Source organism: Nerophis ophidion, linkage group LG21, assembly GCF_033978795.1.
Source record: "Nerophis ophidion isolate RoL-2023_Sa linkage group LG21, RoL_Noph_v1.0, whole genome shotgun sequence".
Taxonomy (NCBI): Eukaryota; Metazoa; Chordata; class Actinopteri; order Syngnathiformes; family Syngnathidae; genus Nerophis; species Nerophis ophidion.
The window spans coordinates 40,115,774-40,141,435 of NC_084631.1; the positions used below are offsets into that span (position 1 = coordinate 40,115,774).

Consider the following 25,662-nt stretch of genomic DNA (forward strand, 5'->3'; position numbering starts at 1 on the left):
GGTGAGTGCTATTGACAGTAGGGATGCACCGATTAATCGGTAACCGAATATATTCGGCCGAATATGGCAAAAATAGCCACATTCGCCCTTCGGTGGAATGAGTTAAAAACAAGGCCGAATAGTGGCGTGTGACGCAAATTTTTGACGCGGTGACGCAATCAACCAATGTGCAGTGACGTGGTGATATGTTGTGTACCTGTATAAGTGTATGAGGTTACAAGCACACACTTATTGAGATTTAGTGGGGCCTCTGTTTACATTATTAGCCTGTTGTGTAGGCTACCTGTATAAGTGTATGAGGTTACAAGCACACACTTAATTGAGATTTACTTGAGCCTTCTGTTTACATTATTAGCCTGTTGTGTAGGCTACCTGTATAAGTGTATGAGGTTACAAGCACACACTTATTGAGATTTACTTAAGCCTTCTGTTTACATTATTAGCCTGTTGTGTAGGCTACCTGTATAAGTGTATGAGGTTACAAGCACACACTTAATTGAGATTTACTTGAGCCTTCTGTTTACATTATTAGCCTGTTGTGTAGGCTACCTGTATAAGTGTAAGAGGTTACAAGCACACACTTAATTGAGATTTACTTAAGCCTTCTGTTTACATTATTAGCATATCTACTGTGGCTAAGCAGACTTTTGCCAAAAGGACAATAATTCATTTGTTGTGGGTTTATCCACTTTAATGCACTTTATTTTTTTTTGGAATGCATGTTTTGTTTGAAGGCCTAATATAAATGAAAAACTGTGCTTTTTTTTTTGAAAAGCAAAGACTAATGGAATATTAAAAAATGTCAATATTCAATAAAAAAATACTTTATTTGAAAAACATGTCTAAATATTTATTCTAGGCTATTTATGCAATATTAAAAAATTGTGAAAAACTGCATTCATTATTCGGTATTCGGCCAAGCATTTAAATTTTATTCGGCTTCGGTCACAAATTTTCATTTTGGTGCATCCCTAATTGACAGTCTTACAACATTAACACAGTATTTAATTTGGTACCTTATTCTCTTGTATTACGTACAATTGTTTGAGCAAAACAAAGTCAATAGTACACAATAACAAAAGATGATTAAGAAAAACAGCTTCAAAAATGTGCCTCCTCAGTTCCCAAATGTTTACTGAGTGTTGTTAAAAGGAAAGGCCATGTAACACAATGGTAAAAATGCGTGTTTGCAATGTGTTGCTGCCATTAAATTTTAAGTTAATGATTATTTGCCAAAACAAAATGAAATTTCTCAGTGTGAACATGAAACATCTAGTCTTTGCAGTCTATTCAATTGAATATAATTTGAAAAGTATTTGCAAATCATTGTATTCTCTTTTTATTCACTATTTACGCAGCGTGACAACTTCACTGCTTTTGTAGATTGTTCAGATATAAGTCTTAGACTAGGATTGGTCACTTTTCGTTTCAGTCTTGAATCGGTCAGATCTAGTCATATACTTAGATTGGTCAGATTTCGTTTTACATTTGGATTGGTCAGATGTCATTTTAGACTTAGATTGCTCAGATCTTGACTTAGACTTCTGAATTCCCCCTCAGGGACCAATGAAGTAAACGATAGGCTGAGATCGCTCAAATCTAGTTTTAGAATTGTGTTGGTCGGATATAGTCTTACATTTAGATTGATCAGATATAGTCTTAGACTTAGATTGGTCAGATCTAGTCATATACTTAAATTGGTTAGATGTCCCTTTAGACTTAAATTGCTCAGATCTTGACTTAGACTTCTGAATTTCCCCTCAGGAACCAATAAAGTAAACGAATGAAGGCTACACTGAGATTGCTCAGATTTAGTTTTAGAATTACAGTAGATTGGTTAGATATAGATTTCTCAGATCTAGTCTTAGACTTGGAATGGTCACATCTAGTTCAGACTTGGTCAGATCTAGTCTTAGACTTAGATTGGTCAGATGTATATTTTAGATTTAGATTGGTCACATCTAGTCTTAGACTTGGATTGGTCACATCTAGATTCAGACTTGAATTGGTGAGATCTAGTCATATACTTAGATTGGTCAGATGTAATTTTAGACTTAGATTGCTTAAATTATTGTCTAAGACTTATGAATTTCCCCTCAGGGACCAATGAAGTAAACGAATGAACGATAGACTGAGATTGCTCAAATCTACTTTTAGAATTAAATTGGCCAGATATAGTCTTAGATTTAGATTGGTTAGATACAGTATTAGACTTAGATTGGTCAGATCTAGTCATAAATTTAGATTGGTCAGATTGAACGATAGACTGAGATTGCTCAGATTTAGATTTAGAATTACATTGGTCAAATATAGATTTCTCAGATCTAATCTTAGACTTAGATTGATCACATCTTGTTCAGACTTGGATTGGTCACATCAAGTCTTAGACTTATATTGTTCAGATGTAGTTTTAAATTTAGATTGGTCAAATATAGTCTTAGACTTGGATTGGTCACCTCTAGTTTTAAAATTAAATTGGTCAGATATAGTCTTGGATTTAGATTGCTCGGATCTAGTCTTAGACTTAGATTGGTCAGATGTCATTTTAGACTTAGATCGCTCAGTTTTTGACCTAGACTTCTGAATTTCCCCTCAGGGATCACTACAGTAAACGATTGAAGGATAGACTGAGATTGCTCAGATTTAGTTTTCGAATTAGATTGGTCAGATATAGATTTCTCAGATCTACCCTTAGACTTGGAATGGTCACATCTAGTTCAGACTTGGATTGGTCAGATCTAGTCTTGGTCAGATGTCATTTTAGACTTACTGTAGATTGCTCGGATCTTGACAGACTTCTGAATTTCCCCTCAGGGACCAATGAAGTAAACGAATGAACTATAGACTGAGATTGCTCAAATCTAGTTTAAGAATTAAATTGGTCAGATATAATCTTAGATTTAGATTGATCAGATATATTCTTAGATTTAGATTGGTCAGATCTCGTTTTACAATTGGATTGGTCAGATATCATCTTAGACTTGGATTGCTCAGATCTTGTCTTATACTTCTGAATTCTCCCTCAGGGACCAATAAAGTAAACAATTGAACGATAAACTGAGATTGCTCAATTTTAGTTTTAGAATTAGATTGGTCAGATATAGTCGTAGACTTAGATTGCCGTGCGCAACCCGAGGGTCCCTGGTTCAATCCCCACCTAGTACCAACCTCGTCACGTCCGTTGTGTCCTGAGCAAGACACTTCACCCTTGCTCCTGATGGGTGCTGGTTAGCGCCTTGCATGGCAGCTCCCTCCATCAGTGTGTGAATGTGTGTGTGAATGTGGAAGTAGTGTCAAAGCGCTTTGAGTACCTTGAAGGTAGAAAAGCGCTATACAAATACAACCCATTTACCCTTTATGTTTACACCTAAAAACAGTGCATTTTAATACTTGGCGCCCCCTTACAAGAACACTAATTCAACCTATGCTCTCATGCTAATGTTAGAATGCTAACGTTTTTTGCATTTTTTTATGTGAAAACCTAAAAAATTATTAATTTGGATACTTGGCGCTATCTAGGGAAGTTACCGGCCTATCAAAATGTCCCATTTATTTATTATTTCTATTAGGGCTGCCACATTTATCATGCTAATGTTAGCATGTTAACGCTTTGTTCGCAATTTTTTTACGTTTAAACCTAAAAATAATGAATTTTATTGCTTGGCGCCTATTTTGAAAGTATGCCAGCTTCTCCCATATTAGCTTGATAATGTTAGCATGCTCAAATTTTACGCTAGCTTTTTTAGCCAACTGCAGTTGGGAGAGTGGCCGTGCGGAACCCGAGGGTCCCTGGTTCAACCCCCACCTAGTACCAACCTCGTCACGTCCGTTGTGTCCTGAGCAAGACACTTCACCCTTGCTCCTGATGGGTGCTGGTTAGCGCCTTGCATGGCAGCTCCCTCCATCAGTGTGTGAATGTGTGTGTGAATGGGTGAATGTGGAAGTAGTGTCAAAGCGCTTTGAGTACCTTGAAGGTAGAAAAGCGCTATACAAGTACAACCCATTTACCCTTTATGTTTACACCTAAAAACAGTGCATTTTGGCGCCCCCTTACAAGAACACTAATTCAACCTATGCTCTCATGCTAATGTTAGAATGCTAACGTTTTTTTGCTTGTTTTTTGCATTTTTTTATGTGAAAACCTAAAAAATTATTAATTTGGATACTTGGCGCTGTCTAGGGATGTTACCGGCCTATCAAAATGTCCCATTTATTTATTATTTCTATTAGGGCTGCCACATTTATCATGCTAATGTTAGCATGTTAACTCTTTGTTCGCAATTTTTTTACGTTTAAACCTAAAAATAATGAATTTTATTGCTTGGCGCCTATTTTGAAAGTATGCCAGCTTCTCCCATATTAGCTTGATAATGTTAGCATGCTCAAATTTTACGCTAGCTTTTTAGCTAACTGCAGTTGGGAGAGTGGCCGTGCGGAACCCGAGGGTCCCTGGTTCAATCCCACCTAGTACCAACCTCGTCACGTCCGTTGTGTCCTGAGCAAGACACTTCACCCTTGCTCCTGATGGGTGCTGGTTAGCGCCTTGCATGGCAGCTCCCTCCATCAGTGTGTGAATGTGTGTGTGAATGGGTGAATGTGGAAGTAGTGTCAAAGCGCTTTGAGTACCTTGAAGGTAGAAAAGCGCTATACAAGTACAACCCATTTATTTATTTATTTAGTTTTAGATGAATATTGTTCAGATCTGACCAATCTAAGTCTATAATCATAAAGATGAAGTGTACTCGGATGAGAGGATAAACAGTCTAAAACGAACAAAATAGTCCAGTTGCGATCAATTGAAGACCCTAAAAATACAATGATCAGATGAAAGAGAACGTCCATAGACATTACATGTAGTACATTAATAATATAGCTATGAATACAATGATCAGATGAAACAGAACGTCCATAGACATCACATGTAGTGCATTAATAATATAGTTATGAATACAATGATCAGATGAAAGAGAACATCCATATATACTTCATGTAATGTATAAATAATAAATAATACAACATGATGACTTACCAGGAGCAGCAGACTTTGGCGTGTTGGCTTTAGCACATACTTTCTGAGGACTGCAGGCTAAAACGGAAGCTGTGGCCACAGGTGTGCTTTTCAAAGGGCTGGAAGACACTGATCTTGAAGATGGCGGCACAGTCTTCAGCGGACTCGTCACTGGACGAGGGTCCACCTTCTGAGGGCTTGGAGGAACCCCTTGGTTGGACTTTGTGAAGGAAGGCGAAAGCTGCAGATAGAACATCTTGTCAACGTCACCAACGGTCCTCATTGATCACACGTTATTACCAAAATCCACCGTGTGTCTTTTTAGGCCATCGATAAGACCAAACAAAGTTTGAAATACTTCCTCCGGGATCAAATAAGTAATCGCAAACTAAAGATTTAAGAAACAATTATAGCTGCAAGCAGTGTTGGTCGGGTCCGCCTTTGGCTGCTGCCCCCGAGACCCACGGCCGGATAAGCGGTAGAAGACGCCTTGGTGCCACTATTTTGAGAATCTAATGCATTGTGAAAGTAATGCAGTTGTTGTATTGAAGTGAAAATATCAAACTTCCTGTTGATTTTTGCTAAAGTATGTTAATTATTAAAATGTAGGTCTAAGTGAGACCTAAATAGTGTTTTTTGTTTCATGTCTCTTTGACATTCCTACCGGAAGTTACAAGCAGTTTTGTCTGTGTTTTCTTCCTAGGAGCAGTATGTCTGTGTTGTATTCCTAGGGGGCGCTAGAGCACAATTTAGAGTTTTGGGTTTTTTATTAGCTCGCAATTGTTGGCAGTCCTGATGTGTGTGCCAAGTTTGGTGAGTTTTGAAGCATTGTAAAGGGGTTAAATTACAGATGAAAGAGGCAAAAATGACATTTTTTAGGAAAATTTGCGCGGGTGTTCTTTGAAGGCACGTAAAATCAAAACCGGACCAGTAATCAAAACTCTGATCTATACTTTTAATCAGAAGGGTCCAAACTCTCTCCTGTGCGAGTTTGAAGCCGAAACGACAAACGCACTCAGAGGAGTTTTCGTTTGAAAAAAGGTGACGGGTTTTCACAAAACTTTTATTTTGAAGGGGTAATTGCCAACTTCCTGTTGATTTTTTCTGCAGGCTGTCAATTATTAAAATGTAGTTCTAAGTGAGACCTACACAGAAGTTTTTGTTTTATGTCTTTGCGGCATTCCTACTAGAAGTTACAAGCAATTTTGTTTGTGTTTTCTTCCTAGGAGCAGTTTTTTCTGTGTTTTATTAAAAAATTGCGCTAAAGCGCATTTTTTGATTTTGGTGTTTGTTTTTTTCATTAGATCGCAATTTTTGCCAGTCCAGATGTGTGCGCCAAGTTTGGTGAATTTTGAAGCATTTTAAGGGGGTCAAATTACAGCGCAAAGAGGCAAAAATTTTATTTTGAAGGGGTTTTTGCCAAATTCCTGTAGATTTTTGCTGAAAGAAGTGAGTGAATGAAAATTGGGTCTAAGTCAGACCTACATAGGAGTTTTTGTTTCATGTCGCTATGACATTCCTAACAGAAGTTACATGCAGTTTTGTCTGTAATTTTTTCCTAGGGGGTGCTAGAGCGCAGTTTTCATTTTGGGGGATTGGTTGCTTAATATGTTGGGAAGGTTTGCTATACCGACGTGTGGGTCAAATTTGGTGAGTTTTGAAGCATGTTAAGGGGGTCAAATTACAGCGCGTAGGTGCGGAATAATAATAAAACACAGCAGTTTCAATAGGGTCCTGGCCCATGGCAAAGGACTCCACAGGAGTCCTTTGCCATGGGCCAGGACCCTAATTACTGTCTAATATACAGCCATGTGGCATTGGCATGTTATCCAGCCTAATTCAAATCATGGAGTGTTTTATATTAGCAACACTTGAAAGAGCTTTACTTTCCATAACCTGCCAACATTCCCTCAAATTGATGGATTTGAGGGAACAAGTCAGTACAAGAAACTGCATACAGTACATACACACAAAACACACATACACTGTATACAATAATCAGTCCTTTCATGAATATTGAATGATTCAATCTCGCCATTTGATGCAAATTAACAAATCCCTGCATATGATGATAACTTTGTCAAATGCCCACAACTTCCCCACATATTTTGGCTAATCAGCGTCATTTTTGCCCACACACCTGTGTCCTCACTTCCCAGTCGAAGTGTATATATTTAACATGTATTTACCCTAAGACAACTAAGAACATATTTTCAATTGCAACGCTTGCTGACTTAGCAAAGAGGCAGCTTTTACATCAGGGGTGTCAAACTTGTTTTCATTTAGGGCCACACCGTAGTAACAGTAAATAATCAATACATTTGCCAATAACTTTGATTTTACATTTTTTTAACATACAGTGTAACAAAAAAAGTCTGTGGATTTTACTACTAAAAAAACTGGCAGCTTAGTTGCCAGATTTTACTGTTATATATAGTGTGTTTTTTTAATTATTATTATTTTACAACATATTACTGTAAATAGAAATCATTTTTTATTTTATTTTGGCAACTCCGCTGCCAGTTTTTTACCATAACAAAATATGGTACCGTTATTCATACATATACAGCAGTAATACACCGTAAAAACATCCACCGTGGATTTAAAAATAAGAAAATAAATAAAAAACTGACAGCTCAGTCGAAAGAATTTTACTGGGCCTTGCATGGCAGCTCCCGCCATCAGTGTGTGAATGTGTGTGTGAATGGGTGAATGCTGATATAGTGTCAAAGCGCTTTGAGTACCTTGAAGGTAGAAAAGCGCTTTACAAATATAACCCATTAACCATTACTGTAAAAAAACAAACCAACTTACAGTAACATAATGTAGAAACCTCTGTACATTTTATAGTAAAATCTATTGGTCACTTTTATAGTGTACAATTTGATGGATAACTTGCTTCGCAATAACAAGTTAAGCAGATATGTATGTATTTATTTAAATTTTTAATATAAAAGTTAGATCATTTAATATTTGTTGCAATATTGGACACTATTTTCTTTTCCCTATCAAAATGGGAAAAAAAAAACCCTGATACTTTTAGTAAGAAAATAATAAAGTAAATAAAGAAAATATAAGGTATTTCATTCACACATATTATTTTGAGGCTTTTGCGGGGCCATATATAATGACGTGGAGGGCCAGATCTGGCCCACGGGCCTGGATTTTGACACGTTAGTGTGATGATCATCCCTCATAATCTCTCATTTACCGACAAAAATGAGCGCTATAGATCTCTCTCAACAGTTCACAAATGTTAACGTAATTAGAGATGTCCAATAATGTCTTTTTTGCCGATATCCAATATTCCGATATTGTCCAACTCTTAATTACCAATTCCGATATCAACCGATAAATACAGTGGTGGAATGAACACATTATTATGCCTCATTTTGTTGTGATGCCCTTCTGGATGCATTAAACCAGGGGTGTCAAACTCAAATACAGAGTGGGCCAAAATTTAAAACTGAACCAAGCCGCGGGCCAAGGTTGAACAAATTTACCTTTCAATAGGGACCCAAACAAGTTTTTCATTGAATATTGAACAAGCAAGGCTTATATAACTTTATAGTCCATCCATCCATTTTCTACCGCTTATTCCCTTTTGGGGTCGCTGGCGCCTATCTCAGCTACAATCGGGCGGAAGGCGGGGTACACCCTGGACAAGTCGCCACCTCATCGCAGGGCCAACACAGGTAGACAGACAACATTCACACTCACATTCACACACCAATTTAGTGTTGCCAATCAACCTATCCCCAGGTGCATGTCTTTGGAAGTGGGAGGAAGCCGGAGTACCCGGAGGGAACCCACGCATTCACGGGGAGAACATGCAAACTCCACACAGAAAGATCCCGAGCCTGGATTTGAACCCAGGACTGCAGGACCTTCGTATTGTGAGGCAGACGCACTAACCCTTCTGCCACCGTGAAGTCCTTAACTTTATAGTGACATGCAAAATTGAGTTTCAAATAATAATAACAATAATAATTTAAAAAATATCAATGGCATATCAAATCAAATTTAAATAAAAATTGAATGCCTCTTTTGTATTTGCAGCCTTCTGAGGTAAATATTAACATTCACCTTTTCCAGAAACTAATATATTTGAAAATAAAATAATGAATAAATCAACCATTCAGGCCTTTTTACTGCTCAGTTAATGTCGGGGCTCAGGTGGGCGGGTTTGTTGGTAGCGGGGAGGGGGTGTATATTGTAGCGGTCCGGAAGAGTTAGTGCTGCAAGGGGTTCTGGGTATTTGTTGTGTTGTATTTATGTTGTGTTATGGTGCGGATGTTCTCCCGAAATGTGTTGGTCATTCTTGCTTGGTGTGGGTTCACAGTGTGGCGCATATTTGTGACAGTGTTAAAGTTGTCTATATGGCCACCCTCAGTGTGACCTGTATGCTGTTGATCAGGTATGCCTTGCATTTACTTACATGTGTGTAGAAGCCACATATATTACGTGACTGGGCCGGCAAGCTGTTTGTGAGGAGGAAAAACAGACTTGACGACAGGTTGTAGGGGACATTAAAGGCAGTGCCTTTAAGGCACGACCCTAATATTGTTGTCCGGGTGGAATTCGGGAGAATGGTTGCACCGGGAGATTTTCGGGAGGGAAACTGAAATTCTAGAGTCTCCCGGGAAATCGGTAAATGCGATGTTACAGCGGCACTGCTGTATAACACCGGCGGGCCAGCTCTAATGTTAATTGGATATTGCCTCAAGGGCCAAATGAAATTACACGGCGGGCCAAATTTGGCCCGTGGGCCAGAGTTTGACACCTATGCATTAAACAATGTAACAAGGTTTTACAAAATAAATCAATTAAAGTTATGGAAAAAAGTGCCAACATGGCACTGCCATATTTATTATTGAAGTCACAAAGTGCATTATTTTTAACATGCCTCAAAACAGCAGCTTGGAATTTGGGACAGGCTCTCCCTGAGAGAGCATGAGGAGGTTGAGCTGGGCGGTGTTGGGAGGCAGCGTTGAGGTGGGCGGGGTAGAGGTCCCGGAATAGTAGGTGCTTCAAGGGGTTCTGGGTATTTGTTCTGTTTATGTTGTGTTACAGTGTGGATGTTCTCCCGAAATGTGTTTGTCATTATTGTTTGGTGTGGGTTCACAGTGTGGCGCATATTTGTAACAGTGTTAAAGTTGTTTATACGGCCACCCTCAGTGTGACCTGTATGGCTGTTGACCAAGTATGCCCTGCATTCACTTGTGTGTCAAAAGCTGTAGATATAATGTGATTGGGCCTGCACGCAAAGGCAGTGCGTTTAAGGTTTATTGGCGCTCTGTACTTCTCCCTACGTCCGTGTACCACTCCGTACACGGCGTTTTAAAAAGTCATGAATTTTACTTTTTGAAACCATCCATCCATTTTCTACCGCTTATTCCCTTTGGGGTCGCGGGGGGGCGCTGGTGCCTATCTCAGCTACCAATACCAATAATTACCGTTATTACATTTTAAAGCATTTATCGGCCGATAAAATCGCCAGTCCGATATTATCAGACATCTCTAGTTGTAATGAATTGAAACAGTACGGTAATTTAACAATAAGATTACTGCCATCTGGTGTCTACTTTTAAGGCTGTGTGCTATAAAACAAGTACAACATCAATGCAGTATTTGTTTTATTGTTGACATCTTGTGATGTTTGTGTTTAAGGTTACAAGTAACACATGTTGATAAATTCATAAAATCCCAAGTTCATGTTATTTTCAATGTAGTTGAATAAAATAAGTCTCCAAAACGTTGCAACTTTTGCCAAAAGTTGGCAATTCCGCACAAATTCCCCCGGAAAAAAAAGCAGCAAAGTCATAAAAGGGACCGATTATATGTACTGTAATGCATATTGTAATATTTATTCTGTGTCTTCCGTGGTCAAAAGTTTACATCAGGCCTGGGCAATTTATTTTGACCCGGAGGGCCAAATTTACAGGAAAAAAATGTGTCTGGGGGCCAGTATTATTTCTAATAATACCGGCATAGCTCGGTTGGTAGAGCGCAAGTGCCAGCAACTTGAGGGTTGCAGGTTCGATTCCCACTTCCGCCATCCTAGTCACTGCCGTTGTGTCCTTGGGCAAGACACTTTACCCACATGCTCCCAGTGCCACCCATACTGGTTTAAATGTAACTTAAATATTGGGTTTCAGTATGTAAAGCGCTTTGAGTCACTAGAGAAAAGCGCTATATAAATATAATTCACTTCACTATGAATGTATTTTCAAGTACTTGGAAGAAAAAGGGAAATACCTGATTTGAGACGACTAAAGACTTGTTGGCAGGTGCAGTGGTCACCTGACCTGAAGACTTGCTTGCAGGTGCAGTGGTCACATGACCTGAAGACTTGTTGATAAGTCCAGTGGTCACCTGACCTGAAGACTTGCTGGCAGGTGCAGTGGTCACCTGACCTGAAGACTTGCTGGCAGGTGCAGTGGTCACCTGACCTGAAGACTTGCTGGCAGGTGCAGTGGTCACCTGACCTGAAGACTTGCTGGCAGGTGCAGTGGTCACCTGACCTGAAGACTTGCTGGCAGGTGCAGTGGTCACCTGACCTGAAGACTTGTTGGCAGGTGCAGTGGTCACCTGACCTGAAGATTTGTTGGCAGGTGCAGTAGTCACATGACCTGAAGACTTGTTGATAAGTCCAGTGGTCACATGACCTGAAGACTTGTTGATAAGTCCAGTAGTCGCATGACCTGAAGACTTGTTGGCAGGTGCAGTGGTCACATGACTTGCCATGCTTCCTTTAGCGCCAGCAGACAAACTTGCGTCCTTCATGCTCAACTGCGCAGCACAAACTGTGGTCGACTTTTCAGGAACTTTGTCTTTGGGAAGGTTGGCATGGCTCAGGTCATCTTCCCAGGATCCAATGGTGGCCGCCAGGTGAGCCAGTCTGCCTCGTCGACCGACCGGACCTTCCGACGACGACGAGGACGACGACGACGACACCGGGACGTCATCTTCTCTCCTCAGCAAAGACACAGGTGTACAGTCGCTCGCAACACCTGAAAACACAATATACTTCAGCACATGACCTCCATAATAGACAATACAGTAATATGATAAATGATTATTGTTATGACATTTACCCAACATGTTTTTAAAAGCAATGTTATTACTACATAATAGCTCAGCACCACTCGCAGCTAAGTCGTTTGCTCTAACCGCATAATTACACAGTATTTTGGACATCTGTGTTGCTGAATCTTTTGCAATTTGCCATCCATCCATCCATCCATCTTCTTCCGCTTATCCGAGGTCGGGTCGCGGGGGCAGCAGCCTAAGCAAGGAAGCCCAGACTTCCCTCTCCCCAGCCACTTCGTCTAGCTCAGGGGTGTCAAACTCAAACACAGAGTGGGCCAAAATTTAAAACTGAACAAAGCCGCGGGCCAAAGTTGAACCGATTAACCTTCTAATAAGGACCCAAACAAGTTTTGCATTGAATATTGAACAAGCAAGGCTTATATAACTTTATAGTGACATGCAAAATCGAGTTTCAAATAATATCAATAATAATTAAAAAAATATCAATGGCATATCAAATAAAATGTAAATAAAAATGTAATGCCTCTTTTACTATTTGCAGCTTTCTGAGGCAAATACCAAAATCAACTTTTTCCACAGGCTAATAATAAATTTGAAAATAAAATAACAATAATGAATGAATCAAACATTCAAGCCTGTAAGTAGTGAGAAAAAGTGCATGAATAAAATGTTCATTATTTGCTACACTGATTTGCTTTAACACTGAATATGGAACAAGCAACGCTGATATAACTTAATAGTGCAAAATCAACTTTCAAAAAACAAAAGAAAAAACATCAATCGTATATTAAATAAACTTTAAATAAAAAAAAATTGAATGCCTCTTCTATTTGCAGCCTTCTGAGGTAAATATAAATAAATATCAACATTAACGTCCCGGAAGAGTTAGTGCTGCCAGTGGTTCTAGGTGTGTGTTCTGTTGTGTTTATGTTGTGTTACGGTGCGGATGTTCTCCCGAAATGTGTTTGTCATTCTTGTTTGGTGTGGGTTCACAGTGTATCAAATATTTGTAACAGTGATAAAGTTGTTTATACAGCCGCCCTCAGTGTGACCTGTGTGGCCAGGAATTCACTGGGGAGCCAAGGGGGCGCCAGCCTGCAAAAGTTTGGGAACCATTGGTCTAGCTCCTCCCGGGGGATCCCGTGGCGTTCCCAGGCCAGCCGGGAGACATAGTCTTCCCAAAGTGTCCTGGGTCTTCCCCATGGCCTCCTTCCGGTTGGACGTGCCCTAAACACCTCCCTAGGGAGGCGTTCGGGTGGCTTCCTGACCAGATGCCCGAACCACCTCATCTGGCTCCTCTCGATGTGGAGGAGCAGCGGCTTTACTTTGAGTTCCTCCCGGATGGCAGAGCTTCTCACCCAATCTCTAAGGGAGAACCTCAAACTCATTTGGGCCGCTTGTACCCGTGATCTTATCCTTTCGGTCATGACCCAAAGCTCATGACCATAGGTGAGGATGGGAACATGGATCAACCGGTAAATTGAGAGTTTTGCCTTGCGGCTCAGCTCCTTCTTCACCACAACGGATCGGTACAACGTCCGCATTACTGAAGACGCCACACCGATCCGCCTGTTGATCTCACGATCCACTCTTCCCTCACTCGTGAACAAGACTCCTAGGTACTTGAACTCCTCCACTTTTGCAATTTTTTCATTTAATAACGGAGACTATAAAGAACAATGCTGCTGGTGGAAAGCGGGTGGATTGCAGCTGTCTTTAGCACCGAGACACAGCCGGTGTTTCTTTTTTTGTTGTGAAGCTTTAACACAAAGCGGTCAAGCGAACAAGTTTCTCTATGTCAACCAGCATGTTTTTGGATGGGGAAATTGTGATATATATATTATACCGGAGACATCATTGGATTATTCGTCGTCCTGCAACAGCTGTCAAAAAAGGCAGCTGTGAGCCTGGCTCCTCGGCTTCTCTCTGAGACACTGCGTGTTCACAGCAGCCATCCGACCTCGAGGTATGTCTTTACAATCTCACTAAAACACTATTAAAACAATAAGCAGATAAAGGATCTGAAACATCTGAAACGCTCACTTTGCCGCCGCCCGGAGCCCTCACTTTTTTTTTTCTCCTTTCTAGTCATTCACTATCAATATCCTAATTCACGAATCTTTCATCCTCGCTCAAATTAATGGGGAAATTGTCGCTTTCTCGGTCCGAATTGCTCTTACTGCTGGTGGCTCCCATTATAAACAATGTGAATATGTGTGGAGCCCTGCAACTCGTGACGTCACGCTTACAAACTTCCGGTAAAGGCAGGGCTTTTCTATTATCGACCAAAAGTTGCGAACTTAACAATGTTCTCTACTAAATCCTTTCAGCAAAAATATGGCAATATTGCGAAATGATCAAGTATGACACATAGAATGGACCCGCTATCCCCGTTTAAATAAGAAAATTTCATTTCAGTAGGCCTTTAATGAACTTGACCTACTGATTGGTGTTACACCTCCCCTTTATCTCGAAAATCCTTGAAGAAAATTGTTGCACATTAGCTAAATGAACACTTCGCGTCTAACAATCTCTCTGAACTCTTTCAGTCCGGTTTCAGGGCAAATCACTCTGAGACCCCCTAGCAAAAGTGACTATGGATGCTGATGCGCCATCCATCTTGCTGCTACTTGATCTCAGCGCTGCTTTTAATACCATCGATCATAACATTTCATCAGAATGTATCAAAACACGTATTGGTATGTCAGACTTAGCCTTTCCTTGGTTTAACTCCTATCTGACTGACAGTATGCATTGCATCTCCCATAACAACGTAACCTCAGAGTATGTTCCACAGGGTTCAGTTCTTGGCCCTGAGCTCTTCAGCATCTACATGCTGCCGCTAGACGACATCATATACAAATACGCTTTTAGCTTTATCTGTTATGCTGATGATACCCAACTCTACATGCACATTTCTTGGTCAGCTTTCGGCTAGCATTTTTTCCGTCACGGCCGGGATGTCGGCCGGCTTGTACCAGGTTCTTTCCCCTGGTGCCGCTGGTAGTCGACACATCCGTGCCTGCAGGATGGACAACCGCTTCTCCCATCGAACTCTCGCGTTTATCTTTTGATGTAAAGTTTCTAGGTCTACTACCTAATTCAGATCATTCGGACCTAAGATCCATATGATCCCTTTCCAGATATCATAGGGGACTTTGGTAATAGTCCATCAGCCAGTTGAACTGTGAGGTGTCCTGCTGGTAAAAGGCTTTTACGGGTCAGGGACACCTCTGCCCCGGTGTCTACGAGGTAGCAGCCTAGTTTTGAATGGCAAGGTCCCTGCTATCACATGTTGATTATTATGTAAATATAACATTTACATAATAAAAATCTAATACAGGCTTACCAAATGCTTTAAAAAATTAAGCATGATGAGTTGACTTGAAACTGTTTAATGTTGCACTTTTTATATGTAGAATAAAGTTTTTTTTTCATTTTATTTAATCAAAGCAACAATTTGAGGCAGTTTAATGTGGATTAACGTGGGCAGAATTATTATAGTGTTCCCAATGTTATAAGGATAAAGCCATTGTTTACAAATTTGGTAAATAAATAACCCAAAAATGTGTATTTTGTTGTATCTTTCTGTACCGAAAATGAACCGAACCGTGACTTCTAAACCGAGGTACGAACCGAAATTTTTGTGTACCGTTACACCCCTAAATTATACAGTTATTTAATAATATCACCTTAACATTTGACAACCAATAATCAGCTATTTAATAATACCACCTTAACCTTTAACAACCAAACAATTATACACCTATTTAATAATACCACCTTAACATTTAACAACCAAACAATTACACACGTATTTAATAATACCACCTTAACATTTGAAAACCAATTATACACCTATTTAATAATACCACCTTAACATTTAACAACCAAACAATTACACACGTATTTAATAATACCACCATAACATTTGAAAACCAATTATACACCTATTTAATAATACCACCTTAACATTTAACAACCAATTATACACCTATTTGATAATACCACCTTAACATTTGACAACCAAACAATTATACACCTATTTATAATACCACCTTAACATTTAACAACCCAACAATTATACACCTATTTAATAATACCACCTTAACATTTGACAACCAAACAATTATACACCTATTTAATAATACCACCTTAACATTTAACAACCCAACAATTATACACCTATTTAATAATACCACCTTAACATTTGACAACCAAACAATTATACACCTATTTAATAATACCACCTTAACATTTAACAACCCAACAATTATACACGTATTTAATAATACCACCTTAACAGTTGACAACCAAACAATTATACACATATTTAATAATACCACCTTAACATTTGACAACCAAACAATTATACACATATTTAATAATACCACCTTAACATTTGACAACCAAACAATTATACACCTATTTAATAATACCACCTTAACATTTGACAACCAAACAATTACACACCTATTTAATAATACCACCTTAACATTTGACAACCAAACAATTATACACCTATTTAATAATACCACCTTAACATTTGACAACCAAACAATTATACACCTATTTAATAATACCACCTTAACATTTGACAACCAAACAATTACACACCTATTTAATAATACCACCTTAACATTTGACAACCAAACAATTATACACGTATTTAATAATACCACCTTAACATTTAACAATCAATTATACACGTATTTAATAATACCACCTTAACATTTGACAATTATACGAGTATTTAATAATACCACCTTAACATTTGACAACCAAACAATTATACACATATTTAATAACACCACCTTAACATTTGACAAGCAAACAATGACACAAAGGGACTCGGTAAAGGAGATAGATGTGAAATATTGACGTATAGAAAGTTACCGTTATTGCCGTCCCAGCACTTCCTCTGCTCAGCAAGCCTCTGCAGACGAGACTTCATACCAGCGGCAGCAGATTCTTCTTCCGGTTCTTCGCTGCGCTTTGGACTTTGAGGAAGCTTCGCCATCTTGTCAGACTCCAGACCTCGAGTCTCCTCCTTCCTCCCCGCTGGCTCACCTGTGGGCACAGGCGGTGGCTTGCTGGCCGAGGGCGGATGGTCTTGGAGCGCAGAGGCCACGCCCCCGTCCTGCTCTCGCGCCGCCGGCTCGACATTCTCCGATGAGCACCTGCGCTTTGACGGAGAAGGTTTCGTGGAGGCCGCTGTGGAAAAAGGAGAGGAACTGAGACAAATTCAAAGGTCAGCGGGGTGAAGCGTGGAGGAGGGACCGACCTTTGGGGGCGACTGGCTGACCAATCACAGCGTTGTTCTCAATCAGAGGCTCTCTGCCTCTTTTCACCACCTTTGCTGCATTTGGTCGCTCAGCTAGTTTTTTCTGGAGGTTTTCTCTGCGAGCACGAGTCCGCTCCAACAGTTTCTGTGTGGGTTCAAGCATTTGGACGCCTTTTACTGTATACTAAGGTGAAAAGATCAAGTCACAAGTTCACTCTTTTTCAGTAAACCTTTCATTACATCCGCCAGGAGCTTAAGCAATCTTGTGACAGTTTGTTAGCTCGTCAAAAAGTTACTGGTGGGTTTTGACGAAATGCCAGAAATAGGACAAGGATTCTATTTCGGGGTTGATCCGGATCCCCCGCTGGATTCACAACTGTTTATTTGAGTTGAGTTTGTGTTTATTTGGAAAATGCATGCACACAACATGAAAACATCACAAATTCCAATGTCTCGTTTCAACGTTTTGGAAAAGGATTAGGAAGAAGCAGAGCTTATTTAATACTACCCCCTTTTCCTTTTACATAGCAGTTGCTAAAACTTTTGTTCACTTCCTGTTGTCAATTTATTTCCAGTATACTCCATAAAGAATAACACTAAAAATAAATAAATAATAATGAGTGAAGTAAGTTATATTTCATATGGTGAGATAAATAAGCGTATCTAGAACACAGATGTCAAACTCAATGCCCGCAAAAGCCTGGAAATAAATTGTGTCAATAAAATACCTTCCATTGTCTTTCTTTACTTACATCCATCCATTTCTACCGCTTATTCTCTTTGGGGTCACGGGGGCGCTAGTGTCTATCTCAGCTTTCCTTACTTTCTGAATAAAAAGATATTAGATTGTTTTTCTAGTTTGACAGGGAAAAAAATATTGTCCAATATTATATTAGACTTACTATATTAGACCATGACACCACATGAACAAAGATAAGACCTTCTGGAGGAAAGTTCTGTGGTCAGAAGAAACAAAAATGGAGCTGTTTGGCCACAATACCCAGCAATATGTTCGGAGGAGAAAAGGTGAGGCCTTTAATCCCAGGAACACCATTCCTACCGAAAAGCATGGTGGTGGTAGTATAATGCTCTGGGCCTGTTTTGCTGTCAATGGAACTGGTGCTTTACAGAGAGTAAATGGGACAAATCCTCCAAATTCCTCAGGACAAGCTAAAATCATCAGGCCGGAGGTTGGGTCTTGGGCGCAGTTGTGTGTTCCAACAGGACAATGACCCCAAACACACGTCAAAAGTGGTAAAGGAATGGCTAAATCAGCCTAGAATGAAGGTTTTAGAATGGCCTTCCCAAAGTCCTGACTTAACACGTGTGGACAATGCTGAAGAAACAAGTCCAAGTCAGAAAAGCAACACATTTAGCTGAACTGCAGTAATTTTGGGGTCAAAAATTCAAGCAGAAGCTTGTGGATGGCCACCAAAAAGCGCCTTATTGGAGTGAAACTTGTAAGCAAATATTAACGTTGCTGTATGTATACTTTTGACCCTCACATTTTCAGTAGAAGGCTTCACGGTGGCAGAGGGGTTAGTGCGTCTGCCTCACAATACGAAGGTCCTGCAGTCCTGGGTTCAAATCCAGGCTCGGGATCTTTCTGTGTGGAGTTTGCATGTTCTCCCCATGAATGCGTGGGTTCCCTCCGGGTACTCCGGCTTCCTCCCACTTCCAAAGACATGCACCTGGGGATAGGTTGATTGGCAACACTAAAATTGGCCCTAGTGTGTGAATGTGAGTGTGAATGTTGTCTGTCTATCTGTGTTGGCCCTGCGATGAGGTGGCGACTTGTCCAGGGTGTACCCCGCCTTCCGCCCGATTGTAGCTGAGATAAGCGCCAGCGCCCCCCGCGACATCGAAAGGGAATAAGCGGTAGAAAATGGATGGATGGATTTTCAGTAGAGCCATAATAAATTCATAAAAGAAGCAAACTTCACAAATGTTTTTTTTGCGACCAACAAGTATGTGCTCGGAAAAGGGTGGAGTGCCATCTCCGGGTTGGGGAGGAGACCCTGCCCCAAGTGGAGGAGTTCAAGTACCTAGGAGTCTTGTTCACGAGTGGGGGAAGAGTGGATCGTGAGATCGACAGGCGGATCGGTGTGGCGTCTTCAGTAATGCGGACGTTGTATCGATCCGTTGTGGTGAAGAAGGAGCTGAGCCGGAAGGCAAAGCTCTCAATTTACCGGTTGATCTACGTTCCCATCCTCACCTATGGTCATGAGCTTTGGGTCATGACCGAAAGGATAAGATCACGGGTACAAGCGGCCCAAATGAGTTTGGGTCTCTCCCTTAGAGATAGGGTGAGAAGCTCTGCCATCCGGGAGGAACTCAAAGTAAAGCCGCTGCTCCTTCACATCGAGAGGAGCCAGATGAGGTGGTTCGGGCATCTGGTCAGGATGCCACCCGAACGCCTCCCTAGGGAGGTGTTTAGGGCACGTCCAGCTGGTAGGAGGCCACGGGGAAGACCCAGGACACGTTGGGAAGCCTATGTCTCCCGGCTGGCCTGGGAACGCCTCGGGATCCCCCGGGAAGAGCTAGACGAAGTGGCTGGAGATAGGGAAGTCTGGGCTTCCCTGCTTAGGCTGCTGCCCCCGCGACCCGACCTCGGATAAGCGGAAGATGACGGATGGATGGATGGAAGTATGTGCTCCAATCACTCGATTACAAGTTGTAGAAATGATTGGAAACTCAAGACAGCCATGACACTTTAACTGTCAATTCAGAGCTTGTGAAAGTGGATTCCTGGTTCAAATGCAATAAGCTCTCACTTAATGTAAATAAAACAAATGTTATTCTATTTCGTTCTAATAAAAAAGTGGACAAATACTGAGTACTGCAATATCAACATCAAAGGGCAGGAAATACAGAGTGTACTCCACAAAATTCCTGGGGGTCATCATTGACGAATACCTCAATTTCAAATGTCACATTCGCCATCTGTTAAACAAATTATCCAAATATCTTGGCCTGTTCTTTCACCTTCGTCATTATCTTCCTCTTTATGCCCTACTTACCCAATATAAAACTATCTTTGAACCACATCTAAACTACTGTTATATCATCTGGTGCAGGGGCGCTCACACTTTTTCTGCAGGCGAGCTACTTTGCAATTGACCAAGTCGAGGAGATTTACCTCATTCCCATTTATAATTTATATTTATTTATTTATGAAAGAGACATTTTTGTTAACAAGTTAATGGTGTTTAATGATAATACAAGCATGTTTAACACACATAGATTCCTTTCTTTCATGAAGACAAGACTATAAGTTGGTGTATTACCTGATTCTGATGACTTGCATTGATTGGAATCAGACAGTGGTGCTGATAACGTCCGCATTTTCAAATGGAGGAAAAAAAAAAAGTCCTCCTTTCTGTCCAATACCACATGAAAGTGGTTGGATTTGGCATCTCATTTGTCCAACTTGCAAACTCGTTTTTAAACACTTTGTTATGAGAGTAGCATATGTGTGTGGCCCTTTAATGTCTGGCAGCAGGTGAGTGACGTCAGTGACTGTGGGGGTGGGCAAGCAAGTGAGAAAGCGGTCGCTGAGGGCGGGGGAGAAATACATTGGCATCAAACTCCGTAGCTTGCTAGCTTGTGCACGCTAGCTTTCTGAGACTCTTATTTTGTTAGCACAGGCAGGATGAAACAGGTCTTTTACGGTGAAGACAGGAAGTGTGCAGTCGGTCTTTAGAGTTTTGACAGTAGGTACGGAGTCTCTAGAAATAAAATGTGTTTCTCTGCGTCCGCCCTGTTAGTGATTTTTTTTCTTAAATATGAGCTCGCAGCAGCCAGCGTCATCTCACGAGATCCTCGGGTGCCGAGAATGTCAAACAACTGACGAAAGTGAAGTCTTGGTATGATTGATGATTGCTCATTTTTATGTCTATTTTTTAATGCCTGGCTTGAGATCGACTGACACACCCTCCGAAATCAACCAGTCGACCAGGTTTTTTTTTTTTTTTTCCCCCAAGATGGCGCTGCTGTAGTGGCTGCTGTAGGCAGGAGCTCTGTGCTCTTGTATCATCCTTTTGTGTTTCCCTCTTGTTTTCATGTGTTATTATATTTTTTTGCCTTTTGGTCCGGGACCCTTTGGGACTGTGTGACAAGGGGTGGCACTTTCGTGACCTCTGTGGTGCTTTTTTTGTGGACTTCTTGATCTGCCTCCCGGGAGCCTTTTGGCCATGGAGACCAGCTGCTGGGTCTCTGCCACACCGGAGTCGCTTTGGAGGGACTGGAGGAGATGCGGATGAGGGGACAGGGCTGCGGAGCTGGCACTGAGCGCTGGGACGGAGAGGCTTCGCGGTGTCTTGGCTGGCTGAGCAGGTGTCGGACACCTCAGTCTCCTTGGACGTATCATCGCTCATCCATGCGGACTGGACGCTGGCCGAGAGTGGAGTCGGCTGTCTTGGTTGCTTTGTTGGGTCTGCTCCTGTCTCTGGCCATGCTCCCTCCACCCCAGCGGACGATGGCGTGGAACACCGCAGAGGCCACCACAGTGGATATGTTTCTTTTACTTTTTATTCATAGTTGTATGTAGAAGTGTCTGCTTGTATCTGCTGCTTTAATGTCTTTAATGTCCTATGTGTTCTTTGATGTTTCCCTCTTACACACATGTAAGAGGGATGTGTACTATGGCTATGAGTTGTTGTTTTTTTCCCTTGGCCTCAGTCTGCACCCCCTCTCCAGGGCCCAGGCTAAGACCGATTTTTTTATTTTATTTTAATCTTCTATTTTTCTCTCCCCTCCTTGTTTACCTGTATCTCATCTTTTTTTGTAAGGAGCGCTGGAAGCCGGCAGACCCGTCAGCGATCCTGTTCTGTCTCCCTTTAATGTTTGTCTGATCTTGAATGGGATTGTGCTGAAAATTGTAATTTTCCTGAAGGAACTTTCCTGACGGAATAAATAAAGTACTATCTAACCTAATCTAATGCCCACCCCTGATCTGGTGTAACACCTTCCCTACCTACCTTCACAAATTAGAATCCATGCAAAAGAAATTCATACGGGCCCTGTCATGGTCCAAGTTTAATGCCCTCACTCGACATCTACTCCATAAAAATCATCTCATAAGACTGACAGAGTTCAATATTTATCAAAATGCTTGTTTAACCTATCAAGTCATTTACAGGCTGAAGCTGTAGTTTGGTTCCTATCTACCATCCCCAGCATGCCCACAGCACTCCTAAGATCTGATATCAGGCAAACATCTGTTACTGGCTTGTACCGCTCGCAGTGTTGTATGCAAGGGGCCAAACATTTGGAACCGGCTTAATGAGAGCCTCAAGAAGCTGTATCCATTCTCCAACTTAAAAAAGAAACTGAAAACTTAACTATTAAGCACCTATCTTTAATGCCTCATGTGGGGTAGACTACTGTTGGATGGTTGAATGAATGTATTTATGTATGTGTATGCTTGCTTTAGTACAAATTTATTGTGTTTATTATATAGCGTTGTTTTTTTTGTGTTGTTGTGCTTGCTACCATGTTTCATCTTTCAATGTACATACTGTCCTCTGGACCCCCTGTCAAAAGCTTCTTCAAGCTTATTTGGGGTACCCTTTTGCGTATCAACATCTTTAAATGATGATATTCACTATTATTGTAATTGTTATATGATATTGTGATTAAACGTGTGAAACAGTATGTGCTTTACAAGTGTACGTACACTTTTGACCAGGGGTCGGGAACATTTTTGGCTGAGAGAGCCATGAAAGAAAAATATTTTAAAATGTATGTAAAAGACCTAACCTCGATCCTGACCTCATGGTAAACTACCGACCGGTGTCTCACCTTCCCTTTATTTCAAAAATCCTCGAAAAAATTGTTGCGGAGCAGTTAAATGAACACTTAGCGTCTAACAATCTATGTGAAACCTTTCAATCCGGTTTCAGGGCAAATCACTCCACGGAGACAGCCCTCGCAAAAATGACAAATGATCTATTGCTAACGATGGATTCTGATGCGTCATCTATGTTGCTGCTCCTCGATCTTAGCGCTGCTTTCGATACCGTCGATCATAATATTTTATTAGAACGTATCAGAACACAAATTGGTATGTCAGACTTAGCCCTGTCTTGGTTTAACTCTTATCTTACTGATAGGATGCAGTGTGTCTCCCATAACAATGTGACCTCGGACTACGTTAAGGTAACGTGTGGAGTTCCCCAGGGTTCGGTCCTTGGCCCTGCAGTCTTCAGCATCTACATGCTGCCGCTAGGTGACATCATACGCAAATACGGTATCAGCTTTCACTGTTATGCTGATGACACCCAACTCTACATGCCCCTAAAGCTGACCGACACGCCGGATTGTAGTCAGCTGGAGGCGTGTCTTAATGAAATTAAACAATGGATGTCCGCTAACTTTTTGCAACTCAACGCCAAAAAAACGGAAATGCTGATTATCGGTCCTGCTAGACACCGACCTCTATTTAAATGATACAACTCTAACATTTGACAACCAAACAATTAAACAAGGCGACACGGTAAAGAATCTGGGTGTTATCTTTTACCCAACTCTCTCCTTTGAGTCAAACATTAAAAGCGTTACTAAAACGGCCTTCTTTCATCTCCGTAATATCGCAAAAATTCGCTCCATTTTGTCCACTAAAGACGCTGAGATCATTATCCATGCGTTTGTTACATCTCGTCTCGATTACTGTAACGTATTATTTTCGGGTCTCCCCATGTCTAGTATTAAAAGATTACAGTTGGTACAAAATGCGGTTGCTAGACTTTTGACAAGAACAAGAAAGTTTGATCACATTACGCCTGTACTGTATATACCTTTATATACATATATACATACATATATACCTATACTGTATATACCTTTATATACATATATACATACATATATACCTATACTGTATATACCTTTATATACATATATACATACATATATACCTATACTGTATATACCTTTATATACATATATACATACATATATATACCTATACTGTATATACCTTTATATACATATATATATATATACCTATACTGTATATACCTTTATATACATATATACATACATATATACCTATACTGGCTCACCTGCACTGGCTTCCTGTGCACTTAAGATGTGACTTCAAGGTTTTACTACTTACGTATAAAATACCACACGGCCTAGCTCCATCCTATCTTGCCGATTGTATTGTACCATATGTCCCGGCAAGAAATCTGCGTTCAAAGGACTCCGGCTTATTAGTGATTCCCAAAGCCCAAAAAAAAGTCTGCGGGCTATAGAGCGTTTTCATTTCGGGCTCCAGTACTCTGGAATGCCCTCCCGGTAAAAGTTCGAGATGCCACCTCAGTAGAAGCATTTAAGTCTCACCTTAAAACTCATATGTATACTCTAGCCTTTAAATAGACTCCCTTTTTAGACCAGTTGATCTGCCGTTTCTTTTCTTTTTCTCCTATGTCCCACTCTCCCTTGTGGAGGGAGTCCGGTCTGATCCGGTGGCCATGTACTGCTCGCCTGTGTATCGGCTGGGGACATCTCTGCGCTGCTGATCCGCCTCCGCTTGGGATGGTTTCCTGTTGGCTCCGCTGTGAACGGGACTCTCGCTGCTGTGTTGGATCCGCTTTGGACTGGACTCTCGCGACTGTGTTGGATCCATTACGGATTGAACTTTCACAGTATCATGTTAGACCCGCTCCACATCCATTGCTTTCCTCCTCTCCAAGGTTCTCATAGTCATCATTGTCACCGACGTCCCACTGGGTGTGAGTTTTCTTTGCCCTTATGTGGGCCTACCGAGGATGTTGTAGTGGTTTGTGCAGCCCTTTGAGACACTAGTGATTTAAGGCTATATAAGTAAACATTGATTGATTGATATTTCCGTGAGAGCCATATAATATTTTTTCACACTGAATACAACTAAATGTGTGCATTTTTAAGTAAAACCAACATGTTTAGAGTATAATAAATCCCTTATTCGTTTTAATAACATTCTTATTCTGAAGTTAACCAATAATAAATCGAATACTTCTTACCATTAATGCGACTTCTTGAACAAGTCTGGTAGAAAACGGATGGATGGATAAAATGCATGAGAATGTTTTGTATTTTGAACGTTATTTTTAGCTCTGTGCTTACTTGCGGAATTATTCATAATTATCGTGTTAAGCCAGGGCTGCCCACCACACACTGAAAAATCAGAGCTAGCGGGGGCCATTTTCGTAATTTTTATTTTAAAAACCAATACAATATATGTATAAAAAATATACATTAAGGCCTCCACTCAGTTATGATCCCGGGGACCCCAAAGGGTTTTGGTCCCCAAAAAAAATATTAAAAATGTGTC

At 40.7% G+C, this 25,662-nt stretch overlaps 1 protein-coding gene across 4 annotated transcripts in view; it reads right to left on the reverse strand.

The window, feature by feature from the left end:
• anln (anillin, actin binding protein) overlaps positions 1-25,662 on the reverse strand; it is a 77,041-nt gene that overhangs the window by 50,020 nt on the left and 1,359 nt on the right. For 2 of the 4 annotated variants that reach the window (XM_061882602.1, XM_061882601.1), the window contains exons 2-5: positions 17,346-17,490; positions 16,958-17,275; positions 11,267-12,021; positions 5,030-5,249 (exon numbers count right to left, since the gene is read on the reverse strand). In XM_061882602.1, coding sequence (XP_061738586.1) covers positions 5,030-5,249; positions 11,267-12,021; positions 16,958-17,275; positions 17,346-17,490 — 1,438 coding nt within the window. The remainder of the gene's footprint in view (positions 1-5,029; positions 5,250-11,266; positions 12,022-16,957; positions 17,276-17,345; positions 17,491-25,662) is intronic. The other 2 variants (XM_061882604.1, XM_061882603.1) reach the window with 2 other exon arrangements.